The sequence below is a fragment of the Salmo salar genome, chromosome ssa15 (assembly GCF_905237065.1).
Source record: "Salmo salar chromosome ssa15, Ssal_v3.1, whole genome shotgun sequence".
Classification (NCBI taxonomy): Eukaryota; Metazoa; Chordata; class Actinopteri; order Salmoniformes; family Salmonidae; genus Salmo; species Salmo salar.
In genome coordinates, this window is record NC_059456.1 from 99,590,240 (window position 1) to 99,608,400 (window position 18,161).

General features: G+C 48.0%; 1 protein-coding gene across 6 annotated transcripts in view; it reads left to right on the plus strand.

Moving 5' to 3' along the window:
* Window positions 1-18,161, plus strand: part of LOC106572815 (protein kinase C zeta type) — a 192,980-nt gene that overhangs the window by 162,256 nt on the left and 12,563 nt on the right. For all 6 annotated transcript variants that reach the window (XR_006759341.1, XM_014147314.2, XM_014147311.2 and 3 more), the window contains one exon: window positions 14,745-14,860. Coding sequence is in view for 5 of the 6 variants with exons in the window: in XM_014147314.2 (XP_014002789.1) it covers window positions 14,745-14,860 (116 nt within the window). In the remaining variant the exon portion in view is untranslated. The remainder of the gene's footprint in view (window positions 1-14,744; window positions 14,861-18,161) is intronic.

The following is an 18,161-nucleotide window of genomic DNA, read 5'->3' on the forward strand; positions in this document are numbered from 1 at the left end:
TTCCAGAGTGTAGCACAGAGAGTGGTTCAGAATGCAGACTGTTCCAGAGTGTAGTACCAGAGAGTGGTTCAGAATGCAGACTGTTCCAGAGTGTAGCACCAGAGAGTGGTTCAGAATGCAGACTGTTCCTGGGTGTAGTACCAGAGAGTGGTTCAGAATGCAGACTGTTCCAGAGTGTAGCCCCAGAGAGTGGTTTTAGAATGCAGACTGTTCCAGAGTGTAGCACCAGAGAGTGGTTCAGAATGCAGACTGTTCCAGAGTGTAGCACCAGAGAGTGGTTCAGAATGCAGACTGTTCCAGTTTATCCCCAGAGAGGGGTTCAGAATGCAGACTGATCCAGGGTGTAGTGCCAGAGAGTGGTTCAGAATGCATACTGTTTCTTTGTGTAGTACCAGAGAGTGGTTCAGAATGCAGACTGTTCCAGTTTAGCCCCAGAGAGGGGTTCAGAATACAGACTGATCCAGGGTGTAGTGCCAGAGAGTGGTTCAGAATGCAGACTGTTCCTGGGTGTTGTACCAGAGAGTGGTTCAGAATGCAGACTGTTCCAGAGTGTAGTACCAGAGAGTGGTTCAGAATGCAGACTGTTCCAAAGTGTAGCCCCAGAGAGTGGTTCAGAATGCAGACTGTTCCAGAGTGTAGCACCAGAGAGTGGTTCAGAATGCAGACTGTTCCAGTTTAGCCCCAGAGAGTGGTTCAGAATGCAGACTGTACCAGAGTGTAGTACCAGAGAGTGGTTCAGAATGCAGACTGTTCTAGAGTGTAACACCCCAGAGTGGTTCAGAATGCAGACTGTTCCTGAGTGTAGTACCAGAGAGTGGTTCAGAATGCAGACTGTTCCAGAGTGTAGCCCCAGAGAGTGGTTCAGAATGCAGACTGTTCCAGAGTGTAGTACCAGAGAGTGGTTCAGAATGCAGACTGTTCCAGAGTGTAGCACAGAGAGTGGTTCAGAATGCAGACTGTTCCAGAGTGTAGTACCAGAGAGTGGTTCAGAATGCAGACTGTTCCAGAGTGTAGCTCCAGAGAGTGGTTCAGAATGCAGACTGTTCCTGGGTGTAGTACCAGAGAGTGGTTCAGAATGCAGACTGTTCCAGAGTGTAGCCCCAGAGAGTGGTTCAGAATGCAGACTGTTCCAGAGTGTAGAACCAGAGAGTGGTTCAGAATGCAGACTGTTCCAGAGTGTAGCCCCAGAGAGTGGTTCAGAATGCAGACTGTTCCAGTTTAGCCCCAGAGAGTGGTTCAGAATGCAGACTGTTCCAGAGTGTAGTACCAGACAGTGGTTAAGAATGCAGACTGTTCTAGAGTGTAACACCCCAGAGTGGTTCAGAATGCAGACTGTTCCTGAGTGTAGTACCAGAGAGTCGTTCAGAATGCAGACTGTTCCAGAGTGTAGTACCAGAGAGTGGTTCAGAATGCAGACTGTTCCAGAGTGTAGTACCAGAGAGTGGTTCAGAATGCAGACTGTTCCAGAGTGTAGCACAGAGAGTGGTTCAGAATGCAGACTGTTCCAGAGTGTAGTACCAGAGAGTGGTTCAGAATGCAGACTGTTCCAGAGTGTAGCACCAGAGAGTGGTTCAGAATGCAGACTGTTCCTGGGTGTAGTACCAGAGAGTGGTTCAGAATGCAGACTGTTCCAGAGTGTAGCCCCAGAGAGTGGTTTTAGAATGCAGACTGTTCCAGAGTGTAGCACCAGAGAGTGGTTCAGAATGCAGACTGTTCCAGAGTGTAGCACCAGAGAGTGGTTCAGAATGCAGACTGTTCCAGTTTATCCCCAGAGAGGGGTTCAGAATGCAGACTGATCCAGGGTGTAGTGCCAGAGAGTGGTTCAGAATGCAGACTGTTCCAGTTTAGCCCCAGAGAGGGGTTCAGAATACAGACTGATCCAGGGTGTAGTGCCAGAGAGTGGTTCAGAATGCAGACTGTTCCTGGGTGTTGTACCAGAGAGTGGTTCAGAATGCAGACTGTTCCAGAGTGTAGTACCAGAGAGTGGTTCAGAATGCAGACTGTTCCAAAGTGTAGCCCCAGAGAGTGGTTCAGAATGCAGACTGTTCCAGAGTGTAGCACCAGAGAGTGGTTCAGAATGCAGACTGTTCCAGTTTAGCCCCAGAGAGTGGTTCAGAATGCAGACTGTACCAGAGTGTAGTACCAGAGAGTGGTTCAGAATGCAGACTGTTCTAGAGTGTAACACCCCAGAGTGGTTCAGAATGCAGACTGTTCCTGAGTGTAGTACCAGAGAGTGGTTCAGAATGCAGACTGTTCCAGAGTGTAGCCCCAGAGAGTGGTTCAGAATGCAGACTGTTCCAGAGTGTAGTACCAGAGAGTGGTTCAGAATGCAGACTGTTCCAGAGTGTAGCACAGAGAGTGGTTCAGAATGCAGACTGTTCCAGAGTGTAGTACCAGAGAGTGGTTCAGAATGCAGACTGTTCCAGAGTGTAGCTCCAGAGAGTGGTTCAGAATGCAGACTGTTCCTGGGTGTAGTACCAGAGAGTGGTTCAGAATGCAGACTGTTCCAGAGTGTAGCCCCAGAGAGTGGTTCAGAATGCAGACTGTTCCAGAGTGTAGAACCAGAGAGTGGTTCAGAATGCAGACTGTTCCAGAGTGTAGCCCCAGAGAGTGGTTCAGAATGCAGACTGTTCCAGTTTAGCCCCAGAGAGTGGTTCAGAATGCAGACTGTTCCAGAGTGTAGTACCAGAGAGTGGTTAAGAATGCAGACTGTTCTAGAGTGTAACACCCCAGAGTGGTTCAGAATGCAGACTGTTCCTGAGTGTAGTACCAGAGAGTCGTTCAGAATGCAGACTGTTCCAGAGTGTAGCCCCAGAGAGTGGTTCAGAATGCAGACTGTTCCAGAGTGTAGTACCAGAGAGTGGTTCAGAATGCAGACTGTTCCTGAGTGTAGCCCCAGAGAGTGGTTCAGAATGCAGACTGTTCCAGAGAGTAGTACCAGAGTGTAGTACCAGAGAGTGGTTCAGAATGCAGACTGTTCCTGGGTGTAGTACCAGAGAGTGGTTCAGAATGCAGACTGTTCCAGAGAGTGGTTCAAAATGCAGACTGTTCCTGGGTGTAGTACCAGAGAGTGGTTCAGAATGCAGACTGTTCTAGAGTGTAGCCCCAGAGAGTGGTTCAGAATGCAGACTGTTCCAGAGTGTAGCACCAGAGAGTGGTTCAGAATGCAGACTGTTCCTGGGTGTAGTACCAGAGAGTGGTTCAGAATGCAGACTGTTCCAGAGTGTAGCACCAGAGAGTGGTTCAGAATGCAGACTGTTCCTGGGTGTAGTACCAGAGAGTGGTTCAGAATGCAGACTGTTCCAGAGTGTAGCACCAGAGAGTGGTTCAGAATGCAGACTGTTCCTGGGTGTAGTACCAGAGAGTGGTTCAGAATGCAGACTGTTCCAGAGTGTAGCCCCTGAGAGTGGTTCAGAATGCAGACTGTTCCAGTTTATCCCCAGAGAGGGGTTCAGAATGCAGACTGATCCAGGGTGTAGTGCCAGAGAGTGGTTCAGAATGCATACTGTTTCTTTGTGTAGTACCAGAGAGTGGTACAGAATGCAGACTGTTCCAGTTTAGCCCCAGAGAGGGGTTCAGAATACAGACTGATCCAGGGTGTAGTGCCAGAGAGTGGTTCAGAATGCAGACTGTTCCTGGGTGTTGTACCAGAGAGTGGTTCAGAATGCAGACTGTTCCAGAGTGTAGTACCAGAGAGTGGTTCAGAATGCAGACTGTTCCAAAGTGTAGCCCCAGAGAGTGGTTCAGAATGCAGACTGTTCCAGAGTGTAGCACCAGAGAGTGGTTCAGAATGCAGACTGTTCCAGTTTAGCCCCAGAGAGTGGTTCAGAATGCAGACTGTACCAGAGTGTAGTACCAGAGAGTGGTTCAGAATGCAGACTGTTCTAGAGTGTAACACCCCAGAGTGGTTCAGAATGCAGACTGTTCCTGAGTGTAGTACCAGAGAGTGGTTCAGAATGCAGACTGTTCCAGAGTGTAGCCCCAGAGAGTGGTTCAGAATGCAGACTGTTCCAGAGTGTAGTACCAGAGAGTGGTTCAGAATGCAGACTGTTCCAGAGTGTAGCACAGAGAGTGGTTCAGAATGCAGACTGTTCCAGAGTGTAGTACCAGAGAGTGGTTCAGAATGCAGACTGTTCCAGAGTGTAGCACCAGAGAGTGGTTCAGAATGCAGACTGTTCCTGGGTGTAGTACCAGAGAGTGGTTCAGAATGCAGACTGTTCCAGAGTGTAGCCCCAGAGAGTGGTTCAGAATGCAGACTGTTCCAGAGTGTAGAACCAGAGAGTGGTTCAGAATGCAGACTGTTCCAGTTTAGCCCCAGAGAGTGGTTCAGAATGCAGACTGTTCCAGTTTAGCCCCAGAGAGTGGTTCAGAATGCAGACTGTTCCAGAGTGTAGTACCAGAGAGTGGTTAAGAATGCAGACTGTTCTAGAGTGTAACACCCCAGAGTGGTTCAGAATGCAGACTGTTCCTGAGTGTAGTACCAGAGAGTGGTTCAGAATGCAGACTGTTCCAGAGTGTAGCCCCAGAGAGTGGTTCAGAATGCAGACTGTTCCAGAGTGTAGTACCAGAGAGTGGTTCAGAATGCAGACTGTTCCTGAGTGTAGCCCCAGAGAGTGGTTCAGAATGCAGACTGTTCCAGAGAGTAGTACCAGAGTGTAGTACCAGAGAGTGGTTCAGAATGCAGACTGTTCCTGGGTGTAGTACCAGAGAGTGGTTCAGAATGCAGACTGTTCCAGAGAGTGGTTCAAAATGCAGACTGTTCCTGGGTGTAGTACCAGAGAGTGGTTCAGAATGCAGACTGTTCTAGAGTGTAGCCCCAGAGAGTGGTTCAGAATGCAGACTGTTCCAGAGTGTAGCACCAGAGAGTGGTTCAGAATGCAGACTGTTCCTGGGTGTAGTACCAGAGAGTGGTTCAGAATGCAGACTGTTCCAGAGTGTAGCACCAGAGAGTGGTTCAGAATGCAGACTGTTCCTGGGTGTAGTACCAGAGAGTGGTTCAGAATGCAGACTGTTCCAGAGTGTAGCACCAGAGAGTGGTTCAGAATGCAGACTGTTCCTGGGTGTAGTACCAGAGAGTGGTTCAGAATGCAGACTGTTCTAGAGTGTAGCCCCAGATAGTGGTTCAGAATGCAGACTGTTCCAGAGTGTAGCACCAGAGAGTGGTTCAGAATGCAGACTGTTCCTGGGTGTAGTACCAGAGAGTGGTTCAGAATGCAGACTGTTCCAGAGTGTAGCCCCTGAGAGTGGTTCAGAATGCAGACTGTTCCAGAGTGTAGCACCAGAGAGTGGTTCAGAATGCAGACTGTTCCAGTTTAGCCCCAGAGAGTGGTTCAGAATGCAGACTGTACCAGAGTGTAGTACCAGAGAGTGGTTCAGAATGCAGACTGTTCTAGAGTGTAACACCCCAGAGTGGTTCAGAATGCAGACTGTTCCTGAGTGTAGTACCAGAGAGTGGTTCAGAATGCAGACTGTTCCAGAGTGTAGCCCCAGAGAGTGGTTCAGAATGCAGACTGTTCCAGAGTGTAGCACAGAGAGTGGTTCAGAATGCAGACTGTTCCAGAGTGTAGTACCAGAGAGTGGTTCAGAATGCAGACTGTTCCAGAGTGTAGCACCAGAGAGTGGTTCAGAATGCAGACTGTTCCTGGGTGTAGTACCAGAGAGTGGTTCAGAATGCAGACTGTTCTAGAGTGTAACACCCCAGAGTGGTTCAGAATGCAGACTGTTCCTGAGTGTAGTACCAGAGAGTGGTTCAGAATGCAGACTGTTCCAGAGTGTAGCCCCAGAGAGTGGTTCAGAATGCAGACTGTTCCAGAGTGTAGTACCAGAGAGTGGTTCAGAATGCAGACTGTTCCTGAGTGTAGCCCCAGAGAGTGGTTCAGAATGCAGACTGTTCCAGAGTGTAGTACCAGAGTGTAGTACCAGAGAGTGGTTCAGAATGCAGACTGTTCCAGAGTGTAGTACAGAGAGTGGTTCAGAATGCAGACTGTTCCTGGGTGTAGTACCAGAGAGTGGTTCAGAATGCAGACTGTTCCAGAGTGTAGCACCAGAGAGTGGTTCAGAATGCAGACTGTTCCTGGGTGTAGTACCAGAGAGTGGTTCAGAATGCAGACTGTTCCAGAGTGTAGCCCCAGAGAGTGGTTCAGGATGCAGACTGTTCCAGAGTGTAGCACCAGAGAGTGGTTCAGAATGCAGACTGTTCCAGTTTAGCCCCAGAGAGTGGTTCAGAATGCAGACTGTTCCAGTTTTGCCCCAGAGAGTGGTTCAGAATGCAGACTGTTCCAGTTTAGCCCCAGAGAGGGGTTCAGAATGCAGACTGATCCAGGGTGTAGTGCCAGAGAGTGGTTCAGAATGCAGACTGTTCCTGAGTGTAGTACCAGAGAGTGGTTTAGAATACAGACAGATCCAGAGTGTAGTACCAGAGAGTGGTTCAGAATGCAGACTGTTCCAGAGTGTAGTACCAGAGTGTAGTACCAGAGAGTGGTTCAGAATGCAGACTGTTCCAGAGTGTAGCACAGAGAGTGGTTCAGAATGCGGACTGTTCCTGGGTGTAGTACCAGAGAATGGTTCAGAATGCAGACTGTTCCAGAGTGTAGCAACAGAGAGTGGTTCAGAATGAAGACTGTTCCTGGGTGTAGTACCAGAGAGTGGTTCAGAATGCAGACTGTTCCAGAGTGTACTCCCAGAGAGTGGTTCAGAATGCAGACTGTTCCAGAGTGTAGCACCAGAGAGTGGTTCAGAATGCAGACTGTTCCAGTTTAGCCCCAGAGAGTGGTTCAGAATGCAGACTGTTCCAGTTTAGCCCCAGAGAGTGGTTCAGAATGCAGACTGTTCCAGTTTAGCCCCAGAGAGGGGTTCAGAATGCAGACTGATCCAGGGTGTAGTGCCAGAGAGTGGTTCAGAATGCAGACTGTTCCTGAGTGTAGTACCAGAGAGTGGTTTAGAATACAGACTGATCCAGAGTGTAGTACCAGAGAGTGGTTCAGAATGCAGACTGATCCAGAGTGTAGTACCAGAGAGTGGTTCAGAATGCAGACTGTTCCAGTTTAGCCCCAGAGACTGGTTCAGAATGCAGACTGTTCCAGTGTAGCACCAGAGAGTGGTTCAGAATGCAGACTGTTCAAGAGTGTAGCGACAGAGAGTGGTTCAGAATGCAGACTGATCCAGAGCGTAGCACCAGAGAGTGGTTCAGAATGCAGACTGTTCCAGAGTGTAGCACCAGAGAGTGTTTCAGAATGCAGACTGTTCCAGTTTAGCCCCAGAGAGGGGTTCAGAATGCAGACTGATACAGGGTGTAATGCCAGAGAGTGGTTCAGAATGCAGACTGTTCCTGGGTGTAGTACCAGCGAGTGGTTCAGAATGCAGACTGTTCCAGAGTGTAGCACAGAGAGAGTGGTTCAAAATGCAGACTGTTCCAGAGTGTAGCACAGAGAGAGTGGTTCAGAATGCAGACTGTTCCAGAGTGTAGCACCAGAGAGTGGTTCAGAATGCAGACTGTTCTAGAGTGTAGCACCAGAGAGTGGTTCAGAATGCAGACTGTTCCAGAGAGTTGTTCAGAATGCACACTGTTCCAGAGTGTAGCACCAGAGAGTGGTTCAGAATGCAGACTGTTCCAGAGTGTAGCACCAGAGAGTGGTTCAGAATGCAGACTGTTCCAGTTTAGCCCCAGAGAGTGGTTCAGAATGCAGACTGTTCCAGTTTAGCCCCAGAGAGTGGTTCAGAATGCAGACTGTTCCAGTTTAGCCCCAGAGAGGGGTTCAGAATGCAGACTGATCCAGGGTGTAGTGCCAGAGAGTCGTTCAGAATGCAGACTGTTCCTGGGTGTAGTACCAGCGAGTGGTTCAGAATGCAGACTGTTCCAGAGTGTAGCACAGAGAGAGTGGTTCAGAATGCAGACTGTTCCAGAGTGTAGCACAGAGAGAGTGGTTCAAAATGCATACTGTTCCAGAGTGTAGCACCAGAGAGTGGTTCAGAATGCAGACTGTTCCAGAGTGTAGCACCAGAGAGTGGTTCAGAATGCAGACTGATCCAGAGTGTAGCTCAGAATGCAGACTGTTCCAGAGTGTAGCACCAGAGAGTGGTTCAGAATGCAGACTGTTCCAGTTTATCCCCAGAGAGGGGTTCAGAATGCAGACTGATCCAGGGTGTAGTGCCAGAGAGTGGTTCAGAATGCAGACTGTTTCTTTGTGTAGTACCAGAGAGTGGTTCAGAATGCAGACTGTTCCAGTTTAGCCACAGAGAGTGGTTCAGAATGCAGACTGTACCAGAGTGTAGCACAGAGAGAGTGGTTCAGAATGCAGACTGTTCCAGAGTGTAGCACCAGAGAGTGGTTCAGAATGCAGACTGTTCTAGAGTGTAGCACCAGAGAGTGGTTCAGAATGCAGACTGTTCCAGAGTGTAGCACCAGAGAGTGGTTCAGAATGCAGACTGTTCCAGAGTGTAGCACCAGAGAGTGGTTCAGAATGCAGACTTTTCCAGAGTGTAGCACAGAGAGAGTGGTTCAGAATGCAGACTGTTCCAGAGTGTAGCACAGAGAGAGTGGTTCAAAATGCAGACTGTTCCAGAGTGTAGCACAGAGAGAGTGGTTCAGAATGCAGACTGTTCCAGAGTGTAGCACCAGAGAGTGGTTCAGAATGCAGACTGTTCTAGAGTGTAGCACCAGAGAGTTGTTCAGAATGCAGACTGTTGAAGAGTGTAGCACCAGAGAATGGTTCAGAATGCAGACTGTTCCAGAGTGTAGCACCAGAGAGTGGTTCAGAATGCAGACTGATCCAGAGTGTAGCTCAGAATGCAGACTGATCCAGGGTGTAGTGCCAGAGAGTGGTTCAGAATGCAGACTGTTTCTTTGTGTAGTACCAGAGAGTGGTTCAGAATGCAGACTGTTCCAGTTTAGCCACAGAGAGTGGTTCAGAATGCAGACTGTACCAGAGTGTAGCACAGAGAGAGTGGTTCAGAATGCAGACTGTTCCAGAGTGTAGCACCAGAGAGTGGTTCAGAATGCAGACTGTTCTAGAGTGTAGCATCAGAGAGTGGTTCAGAATGGAGACTGTTCCAGAGTGTAGCACCAGAGAGTGGTTCAGAATGCAGACTGTTCCAGAGTGTAGCACCAGAGAGTGGTTCAGAATGCAGACTGTTCCAGAGTGTAGCACCAGAGAGTAGTTCAGAATGCAGACTGATCCAGAGCGTAGCACCAGAGTGTGGTTCAGAATGCAGACTGTTCAAGAGTGTAGCGACTGAGAGTGGTTCAGAATACAGACTGTTCCAGAGTGTAGCACCAGAGAGTGGTTCAGAATGCAGACTGATCTAGAGCGTAGCACCAGAGAGTGGTTGAGAATGCAGACTGTTCCAGAGTGTAGCACCAGAGAGTGGTTCAGAATGCAGACTGTTCCAGTTTATCCCCAGAGAGGGGTTCAGAATGCAGACTGATCCAGGGTGTAGTGCCAGAGAGTGGTTCAGAATGCAGACTGTTCCTGGGTGTGGTACCAGAGAGTGGTTCAGAATGCAGACTGTTCCTGGGTGTAGTACCAGAGAGTGGTTTAGAATGCAGACTGTTCCAGTGTAGCACCAGAGAGTGGTTCAGAATGCAGACTGTTCCAGTTTAGCCCCAGAGAGGGGTTCAGAATACAGACTGATCCAGGGTGTAGTGCCAGAGAGTGGTTCAGAATGCAGACTGTTCCTGGGAGTAGCACCAGAGAGTGGTTCAGAATGCAGACTGTTTTAGTGTAACACCAGAGAGTGGTTCAGAATGCAGACTGATTTAGTGTAACACCAGAGAGTGGTTCAGAATGCAGATTGTTTTAGTGTAACACCAGAGAGTGGTTCAGAATGCAGACTGTTCCTGTGTGTAGTACCAGAGAGTGGTTCAAAATGCAGACTGTTCCAGTGTAGCACCAGAGAGTGGTTCAGAATGCAGACTGTTCCAGAGTGTAGTACCAGAGAGTGGTTCAGAATGCAGACTGTTCCAGAGAGTGGTTCAGAATGCAGACTGTTCTAGAGTGTAGCACCAGAGAGTGGTTCAGAATGCAGACTGTTTTTGTGTAACACCAGAGAGTGGTTCAGAATGCAGACTGATTTAGTGTAACACCAGAGAATGGTTCAGAATGCAGATTGTTTTAGTGTAACACCAGAGAGTGGTTCAGCATGCAGATATTTACAGTTTAGCACCAGAGAGTGGTTCAGAATGCAGACTGTTCCAGTGTAGCACCAGAGTGGTTCAGAATGCAGACTGTTCAAGAGTGTAGCGACAGAGAGTGGTTCAGAATACAGACTGTTCCAGAGTGTAGCACCAGAGAGTGGTTCAGAATGCAGACTGATCCAGAGAGTAGCACCAGAGAGTGGTTCAGAATGCAGACTGTTCCAGAGTGTAGCACCAGAGAGTGGTTCAGAATGCAGACTGTTCCAGTTTAGCCCCAGAGAGGGGTTCAGAATGCAGACTGATCCAGGGTGTTGTGCCAGAGAGTTGTTCAGAATGCAGACTGTTTCTGGGTGTAGCACCAGAGAGTGGTTCAGAATGCAGACTGATCCAGAGTGTAGTGCCAGAGAGTGGTTCAGAATGCAGACTGTTCCAGTGTAGCACCAGAGAGTGGTTCAGAATGCAGACTGATCCAGAGCGTAGCACCAGAAAGTGGTTCAGAATGCAGACTGTTCCAGAGTATAGCATATGAGAGTGGTTCAGAATACAGACTGATCCAGGGTGTAGTGCCAGAGAGTTGTTCAGAATGCAGACTGTTCCTGGGTGTTGTACCAGAGAGTGGTTCAGAATCCAGACTGAACCAGAGTGTAGCACCAGAGAGTGGTTCAGAATGCAGACTGTTCCAGAGGGTAGCCCCAGAGAGTGGTTCAGAATGCAGACTGATCCAGAGTGTAGCACCAGAGAGTGGTTCAGAATGCAGACTGTTTCAGTTTAGCCCCAGAGAGTGGTTCAGAATGCAGACCGTTTTAGTGTAACACCAGAGAGTGGTTCAGAATGCAGACCGTTTTAGTGTAACACCAGAGAGTGGTTCAGAATGCAGACTGTTCCTGGGTGTTGTACCAGAGAGTTGTTCAGAATGCAGACTGATCCAGAGTGTAGCACCAGAGAGTGGTTCAGAATGCAGACTGTTCCTGAGTGTAGCACCAGAGAGTGGTTCAGAATGCAGACTGTTCTAGAGTGTAACACCAGAGAGTGGTTCAGAATGCAGACTGTTCTAGAGTGTAGTACCAGAGAGTGGTTCAGAATGCAGACTGTTCTAGAGTGTAGTACCGGAGAGTGGGTCAGAATGTAGACTTTTCTAGAGTGTAACACCAGAGAGTGGTTCAGAATGCAGACTGTTCTAGAGTGTAGTACCAGAGAGTGGTTCAGAATGCAGACTGTTCTAGAGTGTAGTACCAGAGAGTGGTTCAGAATTCAGACTGTTCTAGAGTGTAGTACCAGAGAGTGGTTCAGAATGCAGACTGTTCTAGAGTGTAGTACCAGAGAGTGGTTCAGAATGCAGACTGTTCCTGAGTGTAGTACCAGAGAGTGGTTCAGAATGCAGACTGTTCCAGAGTGTAACACCAGAGAGTGGTTCAGAATGCAGACTGTTCTAGAGTGTAATACCAGAGAGTGGTTTAGAATGCAGACCTTAAGATGTAAATGCTATATCTACTAGCACTACCCATCTCTGGACTTACAGTACAGTACCCGCTGTTTTAAAGCCCCCTTTGCCCCATGCTGTTGATTACTAATTAGTCCTGCCACATCAGCATCTGCATTTTCACCATCATCCTGGCTGCTGTGGCGATGTACCACATCAGCATCTCCTTGCCCCTCTGGAGTCCTCCTTGCCTCTGTATCACACACATACACACTCTCTCTTTGTCTCTCTCTTTGTCTCTCTCTTTGTCTCTCTCTCTGTCTCTCTCTCTCTGTCTCTCGCTCTGTCTCTCTCTGGCTCTCTCTTTCTCTCTCTCTCTGTCTCTCTCTCTCTGTCTCTCGCTCTGTCTCTCTCTGTCTCTCTCTTTCTATCTCTCTGTCTCTCTCTTTCTATCTCTCTGTCTCTCTCTTTCTCTCTCTCTGTCTCTCTCTCTTTCTCTCTCTCTGTCTCTCTCTCTTTCTATCTCTCGCTCTCTCTCTGTCTCTCTCTCTTTCTCTCTCTCAATTCAATTCAATTCAATTCAATTCAATTCAATTCAATTCGCTTTATTGGCATGACGTAACAATATACATATTTCCAAAGCTTATTTTGGATATTTACAATATTTACAATATTCTCTCTTTCTATCTCTCGCTCTTGCTCTCTCTCTGTCTCTCTCTCTTTCTCTCTCTCTGTCTCTCTCTTTCTCTCTGTCTCTTTCTCTCTTTCTCTCTCTCTGTCTTTCTCTCTCTCTCTTTCTCTCTCTCTGTCTCGCTCTCTCTTTCTCTCTCTGTCTCTCTCTTTCTATCTCTCTCTCTCTCTCTCTCTCTCTCTCTCTCTCTCTCTCTCTCTCTCTCTCTCTCTCTCTCTCTGTCTCTGTCTCTCTCTCTTTCTATCTCTCGCTCTCTCTTTGTCTATCTCTCTCTCGCTCTCTCTGTCTCTCTCTCTCTTTCTCTCTCTCTGTCTCTCTCTTTATTTCGCTCTGTCTCTCTTTCTCTCTCTTTCTCTGTCTCTCTCTCTTTCTCTCTCTGTCTCTCTCTTTATTTCGCTCTGTCTCTCTTTCTCTCTCTTTCTCTGTCTCTCTCTCTTTCTCTCTGTCTCTCTCTTTCTCTCTCTCTTTCTCTCTAAGTCAAAATGAAATACAAAAATAACAACAATTTATGAGAAATGTAATAAATATAAAAAGCTAAACATGGAAAATGAAACTATAACTAACTTATAACTAAGTAACTGTCATCTTCTCCATTATATCAGCACTACAACTACCATCATCATTACTACTACTACTACTACCACCACCATCACTAAACTGCTATCATTACCATCATCCTACTATCCATACCACTACTATTTATAATGATAAACAACAATAATAATAGAATTAACAATAATTGTAATAACAATAATATTAATAATAATAAAGTTACTATTTACGATACATATGTTATTATTCAGTATCCCTCAGGCTATGTCAGGCAAATACATATTTGTCTGCAAGAGGAGCCATTGCTCCTCTCTCTCTCTCTCTCTCTCTCTCTCTCTCTCTCTCTCTCTCTCTCTCTCTCTCTCTCTCTCTCTCTCTCTCTCTCTCACTCGCACACTCGCACACACACATACCGACACGCACACTCTCGCACACAAACTAGCACACACACTCTCTCTCTCTCACACACACACACATACAGACATGCACACACACACACACACACACACACACACACACACACACACACACACACACACACACACACACACACACACACACACACACACACACACAGGCCATGTCAGACAGTGCTGCTCCACATGTCAAGGAACTGGGCCACGTCCTCTCTGAGTAGGAGAAAGCAGAGCCAAGGCCCTGGGCCACTTCCTCTCTGAGTATGAGAAAGCAGAGCCAAGGCCCTGGGGCCACATCCTCTCTGAGTAGGAGAGATCAGAGCCGAGGCCCCAGGGCCACTTCCTCTCTGAGTAGGAGAGATCAGAGCCGAGGCCCCAGGGCCACTTCCTCTCTGAGTAGGAGAGATCAGAGCCGAGGCCCCAGGGCCACTTCCTCTCTGAGTAGGAGAGATCAGAGCCGAGGCCCCAGGGCCACTTCCTCTCTGAGTAGGAGAGATCAGAGCCGAGGCCCCGGGGCCACTTTGTCTCTGAGTAGGAGAAAGCAGAGCCAAGGCCCTGAGCCACTTCCTCTCTGAGTAGGAGAGATCAGAGCTGAGGCCCTGGCCCGCCTGACTTCTACACGCTTCATTAATACCGCACAGGGCTCCTGCAGACCGCCAGCCAGTCAGCCAGTCAGCCAGCGAGCCAGCCAGCCTACATCAGAGAGATAGAAGGGAGGGGAGGACCGTGGGAGAGAGAGGAGGGAGAGAAAGACCTGGATAGATAGAGAAGGGAGGGGGGGAAAGAGAGAGAGAGGGGAAGAGATGGGGAATAGCAGGGAGAGAAAATGAAAGAGACAGAGAGAGGGAGGAAGAGAGAGAAAGAGAGGTGTTCTGTGCTGTTTGAAGTGCTTCCCACAAGTGCTTTGAACCAATAACAGTAATGATCCATAGCAGTTGCCTGAGAGCCAGCAGGGAAATCAAGAACCCAGAAATGCACACGTGCATGTGTGCACCCGCACTAAGAAAACTGTAATTGAAAAGCAAAGTGTGAGCTTTGTGGAGAAAAAAAAGAAAATACACATTTTCCTAAAGAAAATACACATCAATCCATTTTAGTCTCACAATATCCATTTCCTCATAATTAAAATACAGAAATTATATATTTAACAACAACAAAAAATGGTTTTGAAAATCTGGCTCACCTGTCATATTGTCCCTCCCCTGCTTTTCTCTGTGTATCTTTATGTTGTCTTCCTCACCAAGGTGAGACGGGTGGCATCTTGTTACACAGGTCAACCACTTTCTGGAGAGAAACTCCTTCATTTGTGGTTGATTATGATGATGACTGTTGAAATGTTTTCCCTGCCACCATATATTCAACATAGCCAGTAGACAGACATACAGAGCAACGTTTACACAGATAACATGCACAGATGTGAAACATGGAGGAGGGGACTACCTGACCTTGTCCTCTGTTTTAGTCTTCCGTTGAAAAATGTTTTGCTACTTTGTGCACTAATGACAGTGTTGTTGTGCTTGTCTCCCCGTGCAGCTGGAGAAGAAACAGATGGCCCCGCCCTTCAAGCCCCAGATCACAGACGACTACGGCCTGGAGAACTTTGACACCCAGTTCACCAACGAACCAGTGCAGCTAACGCCGGACGATGAGTAAGTCCAGTCCTTCCAAACAGACATGACTAGCCTGACAATCGAATAAATGGTTGATCAACACTTGATCTTTATTGAAGTGTTATAGGCCTATAGATGAGATTCAACAAGCCATCCAACTAGCTGTGTAACCTTGTTCATATATTAAACGTCAGAGCACTAATGTTATAGCTTACTGTACAAGCTGCTAGTGTTATAACTGGTGTTATAACTAGTGTTATAATAGCTTGGTAACATAGATGGTTAGTGGATAGGGGACGTACAGACTGGGAAACCCCAGTTGTACTCTGGGAATGGTGATGGTTGGCCAGTAGGGGGCACAAGACCAGTCCATTCCAGTCTGTTTCCTTTTGTACCATAAGGGATAGGAGGATGACAATGGGGGCTTGTCCAGAAACAACCCCTGGTACTTCCTCCCTAGAGATGATTCGTTTTAAACATTATGGTGAAAATTACCCCTATAGCCTATCAGAGGGAAAGGTTGCGCTATCACTGTATTGCTTAATCCTATCAGATCATCTCAGATCTTCACAAGTGTTTAGGGGGTAGGCAATAGGGGTTGTTTCTGGACAGGGTCTATTCAGGGGTCTGCAACGTGTGGCTTTGGAGCCACATGCGGTTCTTTAACTGCCCCTTTGTGGCTCAATGGCTAACTCGGACTATAATAGTAGTAGTGAAGATCTTCAACAACCAGAGGGCATTGACCACCTCAGAGAGCATGGACCACCTCAGAGAGCATGGACCACCTCAGAGAGCATGGACCACCTCAGAGAGCATGGACCACCTCAGAGAGCATTGACCACCTCAGAGAGCATGGACCACCTCAGAGAGCATGGACCACCTCAGAGAGCATTGACCCCCTCAGAGAGCATTGACCACCTCAGAGAGCATTGACCACCTCAGAGAGCATTGACCACCTCAGAGACCATTGACCCCCTCAGAGAGCATTGACCACCTCAGAGAGCATTGACCCCCTCAGAGAGCATTCTCCACCTCAGAGAGCATTGACCACCTCAGAGAGCATTCTCCACCTCAGAGACCATTGACCACCTCAGAGAGCATTCTCCACCTCAGAGAGCATTGACCACCTCAGAGAGCATTGACCACCTCAGAGAGCATTCTCCACCTCAGAGAGCATTGACCACCTCAGAGAGCATTGACCCCCTCAGAGAGCATTGACCCCCTCAGAGAGCATTGACCCCCTCAGAGAGCATTGACCACCTCAGAGAGCATTGACCACCTCAGAGAGCATTCTCCACCTCAGAGAGCATTGACCACCTCAGAGAGCATTCTCCACCTCAGAGAGCATTGACCACCTCAGAGAGCATTCACCACCTCAGAATCTGCAACATAAAAGGGTTAACATTTGATATTATTATAATGAAATGCTGCTATGGATCCATGTCGGTTTCTATGGCTCTGCCCTCATTGTAAAAAAAACAATCACAACAGAGTTTGGGAGTAGAGAAGAGACATCAGACGTGTGATGACTCCACTGAACAAAGATCTACTTGGACATACACTCTTTCTCTGTTCCCCTATCCTTTCATCTTCAGTCCGTTTACGAGTGGTACTGTGCCAAGTTTCCGACTCTCGATGTCTTTGAAAGTAATTGTCTTCAATGAGGAAAAAATAAAGAAAATGCCCTTCCAACAATGACTTCAGTCGTAGGTTGTGTTTTGATCGATGTAGACATATTGTCCATGGGGGATTTGACAGGATCCTTGTTTTAGATTAACTTTGAAAGAATGGGCTAAAAAGATTTGGCATAGCAACAGAGGTGACTGCCATTCTACTGAGGGCCTCTGTAGCCAGAGTATGACAAACAAGCCAGGCTTTTCCCTGCGGCTGCAGGAGAACTATTCCAAACTATCCCATGTGGCTTTGCAAGCGGTGCCAATAGATATTACTGGGCTGACATTTGTCAATGTTTTCATTAAATGATCCATCGTGGTCTAATTTTGATGTTCAGGCTCAATGTTTGGTTTGTAATCATTCAGCATTCTATATAGATGTATTGGCGATCAGATGAACAACACAAATTCAAGGAATTTCTAGGAACATACAGTTTTCAAACTACTTGAAACTCAATCCATATCAGTCCATATCTGCCTTTCTCTGTTTCGAGCCCTAACAAAGGCATATCGTCTATCTATCCATCTACCCTGGATAGAAACCCACAGTATCTCTGGAGTTCTGACACAGTAGTCGAGGTGTGTCTACTGAGGTGCAGTCAGATCAACCGGTGGTGCACCTCCCATGATGTAAAGCACCCCTCCTCCTTCTGTGATAGGTTGGAAGACTAAAAAAGAAAAGTGAGTGAGAGAGGGAGAAAAAGGGTAAACCCATCTCGTTAGCGATTTACTTTGCTGCATAAAAACCCCTAGCTTCCTGAGAAGGAGCTGAGGGAGGGAGGGAGGGAGGGAGGGAGGGAGGGAGGGAGGGAGGGAGGGAGGGAGGGAGGGAGGGAGGGAGGGAAAAACAGAGGGGGAGAGAAAGAGGTGGAGAGGAGAGTAAAACAGTCAGACAGAGCGACAGAGGGAGAGTAAAACAGTCAGTCAGACAGGGAGACATAGGGAGAATAAAACAGTCAGTCAGACAGGGAGACAGAGGGAGAATAAAACAGTCAGACAGAGAGACAGATGGAGAGGGAGTGGGGGAGAGGGGGAGAGAGGCAGGTAAATGGGGAGAGGGGGGAGAGGGAGATAGAGACAGTCACAGAGAGAGACAGTCACAGAGAGAGACAGTCACAGAGAGAGACAGTCACACAGAGAGAGACAGTCACACAGGCAGAGACAGACACACAGGCAGACAGACACACAGGCAGAGACAGACACACAGGCAGAGACAGACACACAGGCAGAGACAGACACACAGAGAGAGACAGTAACAGAGAGAGAGACAGTAACACAGGCAGAGACAGACACACAGAGAGAGAGAGAGTAACAGAGAGAGAGACAGACACACAGAGGGAGAGAGTTACACAGAGAGAGACAGTTACACAGAGAGAGACAGACACACAGAGAGAGACAGACACACAGAGAGAGACAGACACACAGGCAGAGACAGTCACACAGAGAGAGAGACACACACACAGAGAGAGACAGAAACACAGAGAGAGACAGTAACAGAGAGAGAGACAGTAACAGAGAGGGAGACAGACACAGAGAGGGAGACAGACACAGAGAGGGAGACAGACACACAGAGGGAGACAGACACACAGAGGGAGACAGACACACAGAGGGAGACAGACACACAGAGGGAGACAGACACACAGAGGGAGACAGAAACACAGAGAGAG